The sequence below is a fragment of the Pseudophryne corroboree genome, chromosome 11 (assembly GCF_028390025.1).
Source record: "Pseudophryne corroboree isolate aPseCor3 chromosome 11, aPseCor3.hap2, whole genome shotgun sequence".
NCBI classification, from domain to species: domain Eukaryota; kingdom Metazoa; phylum Chordata; class Amphibia; order Anura; family Myobatrachidae; genus Pseudophryne; species Pseudophryne corroboree.
In genome coordinates this window covers 291,432,124-291,449,566 of record NC_086454.1, presented here as the reverse complement: position 1 = coordinate 291,449,566, position 17,443 = coordinate 291,432,124, and the positions used below count along the sequence as shown (strand labels likewise).

The 17,443-nt window shown below is 46.6% G+C and overlaps 1 protein-coding gene across 1 annotated transcript in view; it reads right to left on the bottom strand.

Moving 5' to 3' along the window:
- Positions 1-4,799: 4,799 nt before the first annotated feature.
- LOC134969478 (cytochrome b5) overlaps positions 4,800-17,443 on the bottom strand; it is a 128,334-nt gene continuing 115,690 nt past the window's right edge. Inside the window, exon 5 of the mRNA XM_063945462.1 lies at positions 4,800-5,477. Within this exon, the coding sequence (XP_063801532.1) occupies positions 5,387-5,477 (91 nt within the window). The 3' untranslated portion in view covers positions 4,800-5,386. The remainder of the gene's footprint in view (positions 5,478-17,443) is intronic.

Here is a 17,443-nt window from a genome sequence, read left to right as displayed (position 1 = left end):
TTGGGACGCCTGCTTCCAAGCAGACTATTGCGCGCTGGATCTGTAATACGATTCAGCATGCTCATTCTATGGCTGGATTGCCGTTACCGAAATCAGTGAAGGCCCACTCTACCAGAAAGGTGGGCTCATCCTGGGCGGCTGCCCGGGGGGTCTCGGCATTACAACTCTGCCGAGCAGCTACTTGGTCGAGTTCAAACACTTTTGCTAAATTTTACAAGTTTGATACCCTGGCTGATGAGGACCTCATGTTTAGTCAATCAGTACTGCAGAGTCATCCGCACTCTCCCGCCCGTTCTAGAGCTTTGGTATAAACCCCATGGTTCTTGAAGTGTCCCCAGCATCCTCTAGGACGTATGAGAAAATAGGATTCAAATACCTACCGGTAAATCCTTTTCTCTTAGTCCGTAGAGGATGCTGGTACGGACTATCTGCAGTTGTTAGTTATGTTTTCACACGGGTTGTGTTACGTTATGGTCAGCCTGTTGCTGACGTTGTTCATGCGTTGACTGGAGTTTCTGTTAAATGCCATGTTGTACGGCGTGTTTGAGGTATGAGCTGGTATATGTCCCACCTTAGTTAACAATAAATCCTTTCCTCGAAATGTCCGTCTCCCTGGGCACAGTTCCTATAACTGGAGTCTGGAGGAGGGGCATAGAGGGAGGAGCCAGTTCACACCCCTTTCAAAGTCTTAAAGTGCCCATGTCTCCTGCGGATCCCGTCTATACCCCATGGTTCTTGAAGTGTCCCCAGCATCCTCTACGGACTAAGAGAAAGGATTTACCGGTAGGTATTAAAATCCTATTAAATCAATCATATACAAAACACTTACCGTATTGACAGAATATACATTTACTAAATAACAAACTGGAATCAAATTCTCAGGAAATAGTAATCTTTAGTGATTTTTTTATCTTTATTGTACAAACCATATAAACGTATCCATAGAGTCGTAAACAATGCAATTGGCTAGCGGTGGTGTAAAACGGACTCTCATTGTGTCAAAATCCAATGATGAAACATGTTGAAAAAATAGCTTGTGACGTTACCAAGCAAGATTCAGCCAGCATCCACATAAACCTGCGGGTAGTATTGACTATTCCACCGGGGTCCCCCCCAGTGTGTGAAGACTAGAATGTTTGGTGATATGCTATCTATATGCTTTCATCTTGGAACTTATGGGCCCTACACATATAAAGATCCGCCGTCGAGCTGCCCGACGGCGGATACGGCCGACCCGGCGGCGGGGGGGGCAGTGAAGTTTCTTCACTCCCCCCGTCACCCGGCTCCATTGAAGTGCAGGCAAATATGGACTAGATCGTCCATATTGGACTGCATGCACAGCCGACGGGGAACCAGCGATGAACGAGCGCAGGGCCACACATCGTTCATCGCTGGTGACTCCACACTGAAAGATATGAACGTTATCTCGTTCAATAATGAACGAGATCGTTCATATCTTTGAGGAATATCGGCCAGTGTGTAGGGCCTATTAGTTGTTCCATTTTATATGCATGAGAATTTGGTTTTAAAAATAAATATTTTTCACCTGTGGTTCCCAAACTTGGTCCTCAAGGCACCTTAACCGTCCATGTTTTAAAGGATGTCCATGCTAAAGCAAAGTAGACTTAATGAGTAGTTTAGTCAGTTTTATTATAACATTTCACAAGCATGGATAGCCTTAATAACTTGTCTGTTAGGGTGCTTTGAAGGACCAATTGGAAACCCTGTTTTACACAATATGGAGTGCCCTCTTCTATATACATAATGATACTAGTTTTAGATGAGTCTTTGGCATTAGGGATAGTATGCACACTTTTAAAGATAGCTATTATAATAAGTGTACTAATAGGAGCAATTCGGGGCAGGAACGTGGACAACTACTGTACAAGAATATACTGTACACATGTAGTGGCTGAGAAAGGAACAAAGTAAAGACAGTAACTAGACAATCTATGTTGCAATGCAAGGGGTGCAGATACATTTCTTGGTTTTGCATGCAGGGTAAATACTGGCAGGTTTTGCATGTAGCCCACATATACAGGACAGCTTTATTTTTACTGTGCAATTTAGACTTACGCTAAGGCACGCCAACTCTCAACTCTAAATCCCTTTGCACATTTTACGGTAAATCTGCCCCAACTGCATTGCAACATTGCCAAGGTGCAAAGTTACTCCAGTATTTTTGCTTTACTCCCAATTCAGAACCCACTTCTTAATTCTGGGCATGCAACGAGGTAGCAACTACAGCCCTGCATCAGAACCAATAACAGAAGGGGGACATGCCTTGAAACATTATTAATGACATGTAAGTAGGAGGAACCTATTTAATGAGTTCATGTGGATTAGCAGAATAACCATACCAGGGCAATGGGTTATTTTTTATTTTGCCTTTGAGGAAACGCACATTACAAATGGGGTTAGAAGGAAAGCATCTTTGTAACAAAGCAGCATGAATGATGTATGCCGATGTGTATTTTTATAGTGAATTCCTTTAATGTGTATCTAGGCATCCTTTGCGAGCTTGCAGCACATTGCCGGATCATTGTCTCTTGGATGGCAGAGAGACAATTATACTGACAAACTACACACTTTACAGAGCCTCATTGTGCGAAAGGCACAGCAAGCAAACAAACATTTACTGTGTGAGACTGCAGCACACAAGGAGCTCTGTCTCACAAGAAAGAGTGAGGAGAAAGGGGGGGGGGGGGGGGGAGCACACAAAAAATGGTAAACAAACTTCTAAGATGAATGAGTGGGATGGAGACATAGAGCAAGTGTCTGATTCACAGAGGGACAGCATCAGCCCACATTCAGGAGATGAGGCAGGCCAACAGGCTGGGTACAGCAGAGTTATACCAACTCGTGGCTCTCCAGCTGGTGGGAACTACAAATCTCAGCATGCCTGGTCAGCCTTTGTGCAGTACAGTACAGTAGGGTTCGCAAATGATGTAGATACACAGCTAAAGTAGTGTTAGACTTAAGCACAGCAAGAGTTTCAACTGGATTTTTCTTATACAAGCACAATATCCTCATGTTGGGGGGATAAGTTTTTGGAATCATCACCATTAATCTAAAATAACATTATGGAACACTAAAGAAACTGGTTCAGAGTAAATATGTGGTGTTAAGAATAGCAAGCGTTAGCACTCATTTTTATAACTTACACTAAGGATCTTTCAGTTGGCGATAGGGTTTATTCTATAAAAGTTGTGGAAACTGAAAAAGTACCTAGAACTTTGGAAGTGGAACAACTGAACAATTTAAAATCATATTCTATTACATGTTATCTAGGCTGCAAAAGCCTCCTTTTTTCAGGTCTTTAAATAAAGTTTGTTTCTTCGTCATTCTCTGTTCTTTTCAGATAGGATCATTTCCTAATTTTAATGTGGCATGTGGGTTCTAGAAGAAAGAACACTTTCATATATTACAACATGTATTTTATAAAAATGTTTCTTGTAATAGTAGCAAAATGACTTTTACTCAAAGAGGCACAGCTGAAAGAAAACCTTGAAAATAGATGAACCCTTTGGACATCTGGCACTGTTATAACAATGTCTCCTACTGGGTTTAAATGGACATAAATTGTGTGAAAAAGGTCAGATTCTCTAACTATTGACTGTCTAACCCTCTTCTCAAGTTCCACAATAAGTAATACTTCAAGGACCTCCCTGATGTATAACATTTGGAATAATTATTGGGTAAGTCAATTATATTCATTTACCAGAGAAAAAACATGATTCACGCTACCTTGGCAGGTCTACCAAAAGGCTGCCTTTATTGTCCTGGCTAATGGGTGCATTTCAAATAAAGCAACAGTGTAGGGGAAACTTCAGATCCCAATTCAAACTCCTCACACACCATGAGGTCAGGTACACAGTAGGACGACTGGCAATTTTGCAGATGGTCAGGGTGATTTTTTCTTTGCCCCGGACCAACAGAGATTGCCGGTCCACACTACACAATGACACCTGGTTCCGTCATTTTTACACTGGATCAGATTGCAAACAATATGTTCTGACTGGCCACGCTGCTATTGGGCATACACATTAGATGATATGCACAATTTGCAGCTCTGGTAAGGCAAATCGCGCAGACATCACTTTAGTACGTATCCAGCTTTACAAAGACCTCACCCAAGCCTCTTCTACTTGCATATCTGACCACATCCTCCTTCATAGTCCCACCTGCCCACTTGGCTCCACAAATGAATGCCACCTCTCCTCCCAACTGATTACTTCCTCCTACTCCCAACTCAAATATTTTACCTGTGTTGCTCCTTACCACTTGAACTCTCTCCCTCACCCCATCTCTCAACAAAATTTCAAACGGGCTCCGAAGATCTACTTCTTTATCAAAGCTGTCCAGCTCCCATCCTAACCCACTGCTACAAAGCTCCTGGCTCGCTCTCCGTCTCCTCAGTGACAACCGTGTCTCCCACTCCCCTGTAGATTGTAAGCGCTTACAAGCAAGGCCCTCTTCCATCTTGTGCTTTTCCTTCCCTCACTTATACCATCATCTCCCTGCTGCCAACAATGGCACCAAACCTTTGGGTTCGGCTATGCCGCTGCTGATTTGGGTATTATAACTGCTGATGCACAAAGTTTATAAACCTTCTCCTGGAAGGTAACGTTTATTTGTTTGCTGCGTGTTCATACTGTGTCCATAGTAAGGCACCGAGGACCCCTTGTTGCGCCGAATAGAGGATAAAAACAACAAGAGCTTTCCATTCACTGTTAAGTGCACCAATGTTGCACTCGGAGGCTACAGTAATAAAGGAGAAAAATCACTGCACAAGTAAATCAGAATAATACATGAGAAAGTTTATTAAAATCATTGACTTTCCGAATCTCCATAGTTATGGCTTTAAGTGTAAATATGACATTTATGACAACCAATTAGTGACTTTGATAGCAGAGAATCATTCACACCCAATGGCATTGAGAGTTTAAAATGCCGAACATTGTACAGTTTGTACCGACATGCATCCATAACTTTACCAGACTATGTGGAAAAAAAAACTGTTTTTCTGCACCAGTAATAAAATGGAAACCACAGAAAATCTGGAATACCCAGTAGTCACATTAAGTGAAGAGGTTTAAAAGAAAAGAATACAAAGTAAGAGGCATGCTCTGGGACACAACCGGACAGCAATATTCTGGTAAAAAGTCCTGTAAGAATACCCAAAGTTGAGATAAGGGTAAAAACACAATTGCACGCGCACAACATGGATGACCATTCTTGATCACAAAGATAAAATGAGGAGGTTCCATTCAAGTCTTACACCCGGATCTGTGGCAGAGATGTGGGGACGTCTCTTCTCTGTTTTCCGGATCCTGCTCATTTTTTTGTGCGTGAAGACAGGCTGGTTATGGTAGGTGGGTAACATTCAGGAGGAGCGGCTGTCCGTGGAGTAGAACCGATACATGAGGCCCAGAAGTAGGACAGCCACGGCTGGAATCAGCCAATTGGACCATGAACTGTAAGTTCAGCAGGAACATAGAAAATCATCATAAAAGGTTAGTCCATGGTATAGTAATAGAATAGCTCATCTTAAATCACAAGTTTATCATTTTTGATTTTTAGTAGATTCCTGATAAGACTAGAACTCTGCTCACACAGTGACTACGTATTACACCCTGGCAACCAGGAACATGTTCTGTCTTGCCTCCCTCCTGAATCTCTGTCTCAGCACTTCAGTAAGGAGCTATTTCAGTTGGTTTCTAGCATTCACCACTTGCCTGGCTACGTCGCATGTGATGTAACTTGAGCCAAGAGAGTGTTTCCTGGCCAGGTTACATCACATGCAACCACGCATCCCACCTGTGGTCCCGGCCTAAAATCTCCCCTTAACCACCGACATCACTGCCAGAGTTGCATCCCTGAGTGCAGTGCGACTGCCATTCGTGTACTATTATTATTAAGATTTAAGACCACTAGATAATAAGATTTTACTTACCGGTAAATCTATTTCTCGTAGTCCGTAGAGGATGCTGGGGACTCCGTAAGGACCATGGGGAATAGACGGGCTCCGCAGGAAATAGGGAACTTTAAGAAAGACTTTGGATTCTGGGTGTGCACTGGCTCCTCCCTCTATGCCCCTCCTCCAGACCTCAGTTAGGGAAACTGTGCCCAGAGGAGACGGACAGTACGAGGAAAGGATTTTAGTTAATCCAAGGGCAAGATTCATACCAGCCACACCAATCATACCGTATAACCTGTGATAAACTACCCAGTTAATAGCATGAACAACAACATAGTCTCGGTTCAAACCGATGAAACTATAACATAACCCTTATGTAAGCAATAACTATATACAAGTCTTGCAGAAGAAGTCCACACTTGGGACGGGCGCCCAGCATCCTCTACGGACTACGAGAAATAGATTTACCGGTAAGTGTAAAATCTTATTTTCTCTAACGTCCTAGAGGATGCTGGGGACTCCGTAAGGACCATGGGGATTATACCAAAGCTCCCAAACAGGCGGGAGAGTGCGGATGACTCTGCAGCACCGATTGAGCAAACAGGAGGTGCTCCTCAGCCAGGGTATCAAACTTATAGAACTTTGCAAAGGTGTTTGACCCCGACCAAGTAGCAGCTCGGCATAGTTGTAGTGCCGAGACCCCTCGGGCAGCCGCCCAAGAAGAGCCCACCTTCCTAGTGGAATGTGCCCTAACCGATTTAGGCAATGGCAATCCTGCCGTAGAATGCGCCTGCTGAATCGATCCAGCAAGCAATAGTCTGCTTTGAAGCAGGAGCGCCAACTTTGTTGGCTGCATACAGAACAAACAGAGCTTCAGTCTTCCTGATCCTAGCTGTTCTGGTCACATAAATCTTCAAAGTCCTGACCACATCCAGGGACTCATAATCCTCCAAGTCCCGTGTAGCCACAGGCACGACAATAGGCTGGTTCATATGAAAAGATGAGACCACTTTTGGCAGAAACTGAGGACGCGTCCTCAACTCTGCTCTATCCACGTGAAAAACCAGGTAGGGGCTTTTATGTGATAAAGCTGCCAATTCCAAAACACGCCTTGCCGAAGCCAAGGCCAACAACATGACCACTTTCCAAGTGAGATATTTCAACTCCACTGTTTGGAGTGGTTCAAACCAAGGTGACCTGAGGAAACTTAATACCACATTAAGATCCCACGGCGCCACCGGAGGTACAAAAGGAGGCTGAATATGCAGCACCCCCTTCACGAATGTCTGTACTTCAGGAATAGAAGCCAATTCTTTTTGAAAGAAAATGGACAAGGCCGAAATTTGGACCTTTATGGACCCAATTTCACTCCTGTTTGCAGGAAGTGAAGCAGACGACCCAAATGGAACTCCTCCGTAGGAGCAGCCCTGGCCTCACACCAAGAAACATATTTTCGCCATATACGGTTATAATGTTCCAATGTCACGTCCTTCCTAGCCTTTATTAGCTTAGGGATGACCTCCTCCGGAATACCTTTTTCCGCTAGGATCCGGCGTTCAACAGCCATGCCGTCAAACGCAGCAAGTCTTGGAACAGACAGGGCCCCTGCTGCAGCAGGTCCCGCCTTAGAGGAAGAGGCCACGGATCTTCTGTGAGCAACTCTTGCAGATCCGGATACCAAGTCCTTCGTGGCTAATCTGGAACAATGAAGATTGTTCTGACTCTGCTTAGTCTTATTATTCTCAACACCTTGGGTATGAGAGGTAGAGGAGGGAACACATAGACCGACCTGAACACCCAAGGTGTCACTAGAGCGTCCACCGCTACCGCCTGAGGGTCTCTTCACCTGGCGCAATACCGCTTTAGCTTTTTGTTGAGACGGGACGCCATCATGTCTATCTGAGGCAGTCCCCACCGACCCACGATCTGTGCGAAGACTTCTGGATGAAGTCCCCACTCTCCCGGATGCAAACATAGAAACATAGAAACATAGAATTTGTCGGCAGATAAGAACCACTTGGCCCATCTAGTCTGCCCCTTTTTTTTTTTTTATATATTATTTTTTTTTATCACTAACCTTATTTGATCCTTATTTCTTTGTAAGGATATCCTTATGTCTATCCCATGCATGTTTAAATTGCTCTACTGTCTTAGCCTCTACCACCTCTGATGGGAGGCTATTCCACTTGTCCACTACCCTTTCTGTGAAATAATTTTTCCGCAAATTTCCCCTGAACCTCCCCCCCTCCAGTCTCAGTGCATGTCCTCGTGTCCTATTGCTTCTCTTCATTTGGAGAATGTTTCCCTCCTGGACTTTGTTAAAACCCTTCATATATTTGAAAGTTTCTATCATGTCGCCCCTTTCTCTTCTCTGCTCCAAACTATTGGTCGTGTCTGCTGAGGAAGTCCGCTTCCCAGTTGTCCACCCCCGGGATGAATACTGCTGCTAGGGCGTTTACATGGCCTTCCGCCCAGCGAAGAATCCTGGTAGTTTCTGCCATGGCCACTCTGCTCCTTGTGCCGCCTTGGCGGTTTACATGAGCCACTGCTGTGACATTGTCCGACTGAATCAGAACCGGTTTGTTCCGAAGCAATGCCTCCGCTTGGCGTAGGGCGTTGTATATGGCCCTCAACTCCAGGACGTTGATGTGGAGACAAGTCTCTAGATTTGACCAGAGACCTTGGAAATTTCTTCCCAGTGTGACTGCTCCCCAACCTCGGAGGCTTGCGTCCGTGGTCACCAGGATCCAGTCATTAATTCCGAACCTGCGGCCTTCTAGGAGGTGAGCACTGTGCAGCAACCACAGGAGAGAATCTCTGGCTCTGGAAGACAGGGTGATCCTTTGATGCATTTGTAAATGGGACCCGGACCATTTGTCCAGTAGATCCCATTGAAAGGTCCTCGCATGGAACCTTCCGAAGGGGATGGCCTCGTACGATGCCACCATCTTCCCCAGGACACGCGCGCAGTGATGCACTGAAACCTTTTTTTAGCTTTAATAGGTTCCTGACCAGGACTATGAGCTCCTGAGCCTTTTCCATCGGAAGAAAACCCTTTTTCTGGTCTGTGTCTAGAATCAGGCCCAGAAAGGTCAGGCGCGTTGTAGGAACTAGCTGGGACTTTGGTATATTGAGAATCCATCCGTGCCTTTGCAACATTCTCACCGACAGCGACACGCGGTCCAGCAACTTCTTCCGAGATCTCGCCTTTATGAGGAGATCGTCCAAGTATGGGGTAATTGTGACCCCCTGCTTGCGCAGGAGCACCATCATTTCCGCCATTACCTTGGTGAAAATTCTCGGGGCTGTGGAAAGCCCAAACGGCAACGTCTGAAATTGGTAAGGACAGTCCAGTACTGCAAATCTTAGGAACGTCTGGTGTGGAGGGAAAATCGGAACATGAAGGTATGCATCCTTTATGTCCAGGGACACCATCCAATCCCCCCCCCTCCAAGCTGGCGATGACCGCTCTGAGCGATTCCATCTTGAACTTGAACTTTTTCAAGTACAAGTTCAGGGATTTTAGATTCAAAATGGGCCTGACCGAACCGTCCGGTTTCGGGACCAAAACAGGGTTGAGTAATACCCCTTTCCTTGCTGGAGTAGAGGAACTTTGACTATCACCTGTTGAAGATACAATTTTTGAATTGCAGACAACACTAACTCCCTCTTTGACGGGGAAGCTGGCAGAGCCGATTTGAAAAACCGGCGAGGAGGCACGTCTTCGAATTCCAGCCTGTATCCCTGAGAAACCATCTCCATAGCCCAGGGATCCACCTGTGAGTGAACCCAGACCTGGCTGAAAAAGCGAAGACGCGCCCCCACTTGAGCTTACTCCCCCGGGAAGCCCCAGCGTCATGCGGTGGACTTTGCAGATGTAGGGGAGGACTTCTGCTCCTGGGAACTAGCTGCACGCAGCTTTTTTCCCTTGCCTTTTCCTCTGGCAAGGAAGGACGATCCCCGCACCTTCTTGCTTTTATTGGAACGAAAGGACTGCATTTGATAATGAGGTGCCTTTTTAGTATGCTGCGGGGGGACATAAGGTAAGAAATTCGATTTACCGGCCGTAGCAGTAGAGACAAGGTCCGAGAGGCCTTCTCCAAACAACTCCTCCGCCTTGTAAGGCAACGACTCCATATGCCGCTTTGAGTCGGCATCCCCCGTCCACTGTCGGGTCCACAAGAGTCGCCTAGCAGAAATAGACATAGCATTTATTCTGGAGCTTAGTAAACAAATTTCTCTTTGAGCATCCCTCATATGTAAAGCAGCATCTTTGATATGCTCTAGGGTCATTAGAATCGTATCGTTATCTAGGGTGTCAAGTTCCGTAGATAATGAATCTGTCCATGCTGCGACAGCACTACAAACCCAGGCCGATGCCATAGCCGGTCTAACGATAGTACCGGAATGTCTGTAAATGTGCTTCATGGTAACCTCCTGCTTACGATCAGCAGGATCCTTGAGGGAAGCTGTATCCTGAGAAGGCAATGCCACCTTCTTGGATAAGCGTGTCAGCACCTTGTCTACCTTAGGCGAAGATTCCCATCGTATCCTGTCCTTTTGTGGAAAGGGATACGCCATAAGGATCCTTTTGGGAACTTGTAGTCTCCTATCTGGAGATTCCCAAGCCTTTTCGCACAAGTCGCTTAGCTCAAATGAGGACGGAAAAGTGACCTCAGGCTTTTTCCCTTTATACATGTGTACCCTCGTGTCAGGGACGGGGTTCCTCAGTGATATGCAAAACCTCTTTAATGGCAATAATCATGTAACGAATGCCTTTTGCCACCTTTGGTTGCAATTTTGCATCCTCATAGTCGACACTAGAGTCAGTATCTGTGTCGGTATCTGTGTCAGTGATCTGGGATATGGTGCGTTTTTGAGACCGCGAAGGTCCTGGTGCCACAGGGACCAGCATGGTCTGACCACCTGACTGATCCCTAGCTTCAGCCTTGTCTAACCGTTTATGCAGTAAATTTACATTCAAGACATTCCACATATCCACCCAGTCCGGTGTCGGCATTGCCGACAGCATCCTGACAATCATGCACTCCCCCTCCTCCTTAGGTGAGCCTTCCTCCTCAAACATGTCGACACACACGTACCGACACACTTCACACACAGGGAATCTCTTTTCTGAAGACAGGTTCCCCCTGAGGCCCCTTGGAGAGACAGAGAGAGAGTATGCCAGCACACACCCCAGCGCTATATGACCCAGGAGAAACACACAGAATGTTTACCCAGTAGCGCTGCTTAATGTGTAAACGCCAATAATGTGCCCCCCCTCTACTTCAAAACCCCCTTACACCGTGTGCCAAGCAGGGGAGAGTCCGGGGAGCTTCCTCTCAGCAGTGCTGTGGAGAGAAAATGGCGCTGGTGAGTGCTGAGGGAGAAGCCCCGCCCCCTCGGCGGCGGGCTTCTGTCCAGCTCAAACTTACTAAAAAACTTACTAAAAAACTCTTTTATATACATGTACAGTGCCCACCTGTACATGCATATAGACTTTTGTCATAGGAGAGGTGTTTATTGCTGCCCAGGGCGCCCCCCCGTACAGTGACTGGTGTGTGTGAGGTGTATGGGAGCAATGACGCACAGCTGCAGTGCTGTGCGTTACCTCTGTGAAGCACCGAAGGCTTCTGCCGCCTTAGACGTCTTCTGGCTTCATTTCTTCTGGCACTGTGAGGAGAACGGCGGCGCGGCTCTGGGGGTGAACGCCCAGGACGAACCTGTGTTCACTCCCTCTGGAGCTAATGGTGTCCAGTAGCCGAGGAAGCAGAGCCTATCATTTAAGTAGGTCTGCTCCTCTCTCCTCAATCCCTCGATGCAGGGAGCCTGTTGCCAGCAGTGCTCCCTGAAAAAGAGAAAACAAATCCAAACAAAAATGCTTTCTAAGCAGGAAACTCAGGAGAGCTCCCTGCAGTGCACCCATTCTCCTCTGGGCACAGTCTAAAAACTGAGGTCCGGAGGAGGGGCATAGAGGGAGGAGTCAGTGCACACCCAGAATCCAAAGTCTTTCTTAAAGTACCCTATCTCCTGCGGAGCCAGTCTATTCCCCATGGTCCTTACGGAGTCCCCAGCATCCTCTAGGACGTTAGAGAAATATTTTTTTTTTCCAATAAAATATTTTAACATATTATTAAAAATACTTTTTAAACTTTATTAAGAAATAAAAAAAAATTAAAATTTCTGAACGGTGTTGTGGGGGGAAAAATAGTCCGTTTATCTACCTTTCGATTTAATGCTAGCGATAAGTTATTACAGCAACAAGAGCTGGTCCTTTGCTAGACATCCTCATAGAAATCATAACAGGAATATATGTGTAAGGAGGAGTCCTGCTTCCAAATTTTGTACATAAGATTTTGTACAATAAGATTTTGTACAACTGGATGCTGTACCGAGTAGGACACCGAGTAGTACTGTGATACAGTAGGACAAGTGGCCTAGTTATAGGTCAGTCATTGCCGGGAGAAGTAACACTGACTGTACCAGGAACAGATAAGCGTAGCGAGCCGAAGTCCCTTGGGTGTGGTATGTCAGGTCGCCAGGTCTCATGGTGACATGCACCAGGTCGACGTGAGAATGTCACATGGTTGAAATGGCAAAATGCAGCCATGCAGACATTCTAGCATAACTATATTAATGCTGACATGGTCATTGTTGACCACACCCGGTCCCTTTACTAATAAATATCCATCTATATTATATTCAGAAAACCGTAACATTTCGGCCCTGGAGTGACGTCATGACTAGAGTCCGCGACCAATCACAGACAGGTGGGGGAGTGGGTTTGCAGCCATTCCCTCACCGTCGCTGCTGCCAGGACATGCCGCGGTCCCCCACCGCCGAAGCACCAGTACAACTGCGCCCCCCTTCGAGGAGACATATATAGGGTTAGTATGATATCCGGACAGCGAGCCCCCCCCCCGCAGGCTCACTGCTCTCGCCATACTTCGGGCCTGGTGGCGAGCCATGGGTTCTATTCTCCCTCAGTTGGATCCCGATAGCCGGTATATTAACTACATCCTATAAAATTATTTTTTATATAATATAGATAGATATACACACACACACACACACACACACACACACAAATCCAACGGCGGAGAATAAACTGCACTCACAAGGCATGTGTAGAAATGAAGACGCTGGTATATTATAAATCAACGTTTCGGAGCATCAGCTCCTTTGTCAAGATGCACCAATATAGCAGTATTATATATATAATTTTATTTTTTTATTTATATTTTAAAGGCGTGCACTCACCAGTTTTGCTACAGGTGAAAAAAAAAGAAAAAGAAAAGATTTTAATCCAACCTCACATCAGCAGCAAATAGGTACAGGGTCAACTGAGTGGGATACGGTCTGCTGTACTACTGGTCATGAGAAAGGTCCAGACGAGGACTGAAACGTTGACTCTGTACCTATTTGCCGCTGATGTGAGGTTGGATTAAAATCTTTTTTTTCCCCACTTGAAGCAAGACTGCACTCTTTTACTATAACTATACTGTAGGGATCCTGCTGGAGCAGGAAAATCCCTGGATTTATGCAACCCAGCTGATTTGGATACAAAAATCTTGTGAGTGCAACTTCTCTACTAAGCGGGTACGGGATTTACTCGGTTCTCTAAACGGCATCTTATTGGCTATCCAAAACACGAGACATCCGTGAGCAAATAAGATTACATTTTGAGAACAGAGTAAAACCAAACCCGCTCGAAATGGAGCACTCACCAGTCTCAATGTTTAAATATGCACCAGATTTATTATGTTGACAGCATAATTCAGCTGTGCCTTACAGCCTATACGATAACAGATGTACCTTCCAGCATACATGGTATCTTAAACGTTTTCGGTCCTTGCAGACCATCATCAGGAGATTTTCAATAATATTCAAAGAAAACTGTCTTAACCATTCAACAATCCATCAGCTGCATGATTGTTGAATGGGAAGGGACCAGCGGCTAATGCCATACAAACCCACAGAATCTAGGTGCGTCAGGGCGGGCGCCATGTGGAACCAATTACCAAGTCTACCATAAATCTCCTTTTCTGCAGCAGGGTACATTGGTTTCCACAGGGAAACAATCGGGGATGTCCTAAAGCAGTTTCTCATGGGAGTGGACGCGCCATAGCGGGTAAAAGAACCCGACGTCCAAAGGAAGCATCCTGGGAGGCGGAAGTATTGAAGGCATAGAACCTAATGAACGTGTTTACTGAGGACCACGTAGCCGCCTTGCACAATTGTTCAGCGGACGCACCTCAGCGGGCCGCCCAAGAAGGTCCAACAGACCGACTAGAATGGTCTTTAGTAGCAGCAGGAGCTGGCATAAAAGTATCTGACCTACTAATAGAAGCAGTCCTCTCCACGCAAATACAGAGAGCCTGTACCACATCCAAAGATTGCTCTTTGGAGGACACACCAGAAGAGATAAAAGCCGGAACCACAATCTCTTGGTTAAGGTGAAAAGATGACACCACCTTAGGCAAATAACCAGGGCGAGTTCTAAGAACTGCCCAGTCACGGTGAAATATCAGAAAGGGTGGACGACAGGACAGAGCGCCGAGGTCTGACACCCTCCTAGCAGAGGCAACAGCCAGTAGGAACAAGACCTTGACTGTGAGCCATTTAAGGTCCACTGACTCAAGAGGTTCAAATGAGACTCTTGCAGAGCATTCAGAACAGACAGATCCCAAGGAGCCACAAGAGGGACATAAGGAGGCTGAATCCGCATAACACCCTAAGTGAAAGTATGAACGTCAGGAATAGATGCACATTTTCTCTGAAACCATACCGACAAGGCAGAGATATGTACCTTGAGGGAGGCCAGACGAAGTCCCAAGTCCTGGCCTTGTTGTAGAAAAGCCAGAAGCCTGGAAGTACTGGATTAGTAAGCATCGTAATACTTAGCAGCACACCAGGTGAAGTAAGAATTCCAGACCCTGTAATAAATCCACGCAGAAGCCAGTTTGCGGGCCTTCAGCATAATTTGGATAACCGCCTCGGAGAATCCTTTGGCCTTCAGGAGTGATGCTTCAAGAACCACGCTGTCAAAGCCAGACTAGCAAGGTCCAGCTAGACACAAGGGCCCTGAATGAGGAGGTCTGGACATTGAGGAAGTAGAAGAGGACGCTCTATTGATAGACCCTGCAGGTCTGAGAACCAATGCCGTCTGGGCCATGCTGGAGCGACCAGATGTAGTTTTTCTCCTTGTTTGAACTTCTGTAGTACCCTGGGCAGGAGTGACATTTAAGGGAACATGTAGGGCAGCCAAAAGTTCCATGGAATTGCCAGTGCGTCCACTAACGCTGCTTGAGGATCCCTGGTTTTTGATCCGAAGACCGGAACTTTGCGATTGTGTCGAGACGCCATCAGGTCTACATCTGGTAGGCCCCACTTGTCCTCTAGGAGTTGAGTTGAAAGACTTCCTGATGAAGACTCCACTCTCCGGCGTGCACGTCCTGATGACTGAGGAAATCCGCTTCCCAGTTGAGGACTCCCGGAATGAACACTGCCGATATTGCTGGCAGATGGCATTTCGCCCAACGAAGGATTTTTGACACTTCCATCATTGGCTTCTAGTGCCGCCTTGATGGTTTATGTACGCCACCATGGTGGCGTTGTCTGACCGTACCTGAAAAGGCCTGTTCTGTATCAGAGGCAGGGCGAGAGAAAGTATTGAACACTGCCCGCAATTACAGAACGGAGGAGTGATTCCTCCATGGTCCCCCAACCCTGGAAAGTGTGTTGCTCACCCCACACCCCAACCCGTCAAACTGGCATCCGTAGTCAGAAGGACCCAGTTGGGGATCCAGAAGGGTTGGCCCCTGCTCAACTGCTGGTCCTGTAGCCACCAGGTCAGCGACAGACGAACCTCTGGAGTCAAGGAAACCATGTGAGACCTGATCCGATGAGGCAGGCCGTCCCACTTGGAGAGGATTAGCCTCTGTTGAGGGCGGGAATGAAATTGAGCATGCTCTACCATGTCGAAAGCAGACACCATGAGGCCTAGTGCTTGCATTGCCGAGTGTATCGACACTCTTGGGCGAGAGAGGAAGCATATGATCCTGTCTTGAAGTTTCAGGACCTTCTCTGGAGACAGAAACAGCCGTTGACTGTGTGTCCAGTAGTGCCCCCAGGTGCACCATGCTCTGAGCAGAGACCAGTGAGGACTTCTTCCAGTTGATGAGCCACCCGTGGGCTTGTAGGAAGTTTACAGTCAGTTGTAGATGACTGAGGAGGACATCGTGGGAGTTTGGCAGAATCAGCAAGTCGTCTAGATATGGCACGATCCTGACTCCCTGGCGACAGAGATGAGCCGTCATCACGACCATAACCTTGATGAAGATCCGAGAGGCCATGGCCAGTCCAAACGGCAGAGCCTGGAAAGGATAGTGAAGGCTGCCAATAGCAAACCGCAGATATTGCTGATGCGATATGGCAATAGGAAAATGCAGGTAAGCATCTTTTGTATGTTCAGGGATACCATATAGTCTCCGGGTTCCATGGCCAGTACAAATGAGCACAATGTTTCCACACGGAACTTGGACACTCTCACAAACTTGTTCAGTGATTTCAGGTTGAGTATAGGCCAAAAAGACCCATTGGGTTTCAGGACTAAAAACAGGGTCGAGTAGTATCCTCTGCCTCTCTGGGACAGAGGTACCAGCACCACCAGTTGTAGAGCTTGCGCCTTCAACGGATCCGAAGGGATAACCATTGTGCAGAACTGGCGAGGGGGATGTCTCTTGAAAGAGACTGCGTACCCGTGAAAGACAACTTCTCGCACCCATGCGTCTGAAGTGGTCATCAACCAGATCTGGGAGAATCGCAGAAGTCGGCATCCCACCCTAGGTTCGTCGTATTTAGAAGCAGGCTGACGGGCTGCCCAGGATTGTTTTGCTTTTGGCTTAGTGGTTTTGAAAGCACGAGATTGTCTCAGGTATGCCTGACCTTTTGCTTTCCCTTGAGGTCGAAAGGAGCAAAAAGTGGTGCCTTTAGCCTTCTGTGCAGAAGGATTAGTATTTGGGAGAAAAGCCGTCTTAGCAGCCGCTATGTCAGTTATAATTGAATTGAAATCTTCCCCAAATAGGATGTCTCCCTTAATAGGGAGCACCTCCAAGGTCTTTTTGGAGTCCAGGTCCACCTTCCATGACCTCAACCAAAGAATACGGTGAGCAAGGATGGACGTAGTCGATGCCTTAGCCGCCAACACACCTGCCTCAGAGGACGCCTCCTGAATGTAATAGGCAGCGGTGGTAATATGAGACAGGTATTGTCTGGCAGTCCTGAGGCAGCTCTTCCTCTAATGCCTAAACCCATGCTTCAATTCCTTTTGCAGCCCAGGAGACTGCTATAGGTGGGTCTATGTACAGCACCTGTAAGGGAGTAAATAGACTTCAGGCAACGCTCCACATGCTTATATCTCGGTTCCTTCAGTGAGGTGACAGTGGTGACCGGCAGAGTAGATGACACGGGAATCCACCGGCGGTGAATTTTCCCACTTGTTACACAACTCTTTAGGGAGTG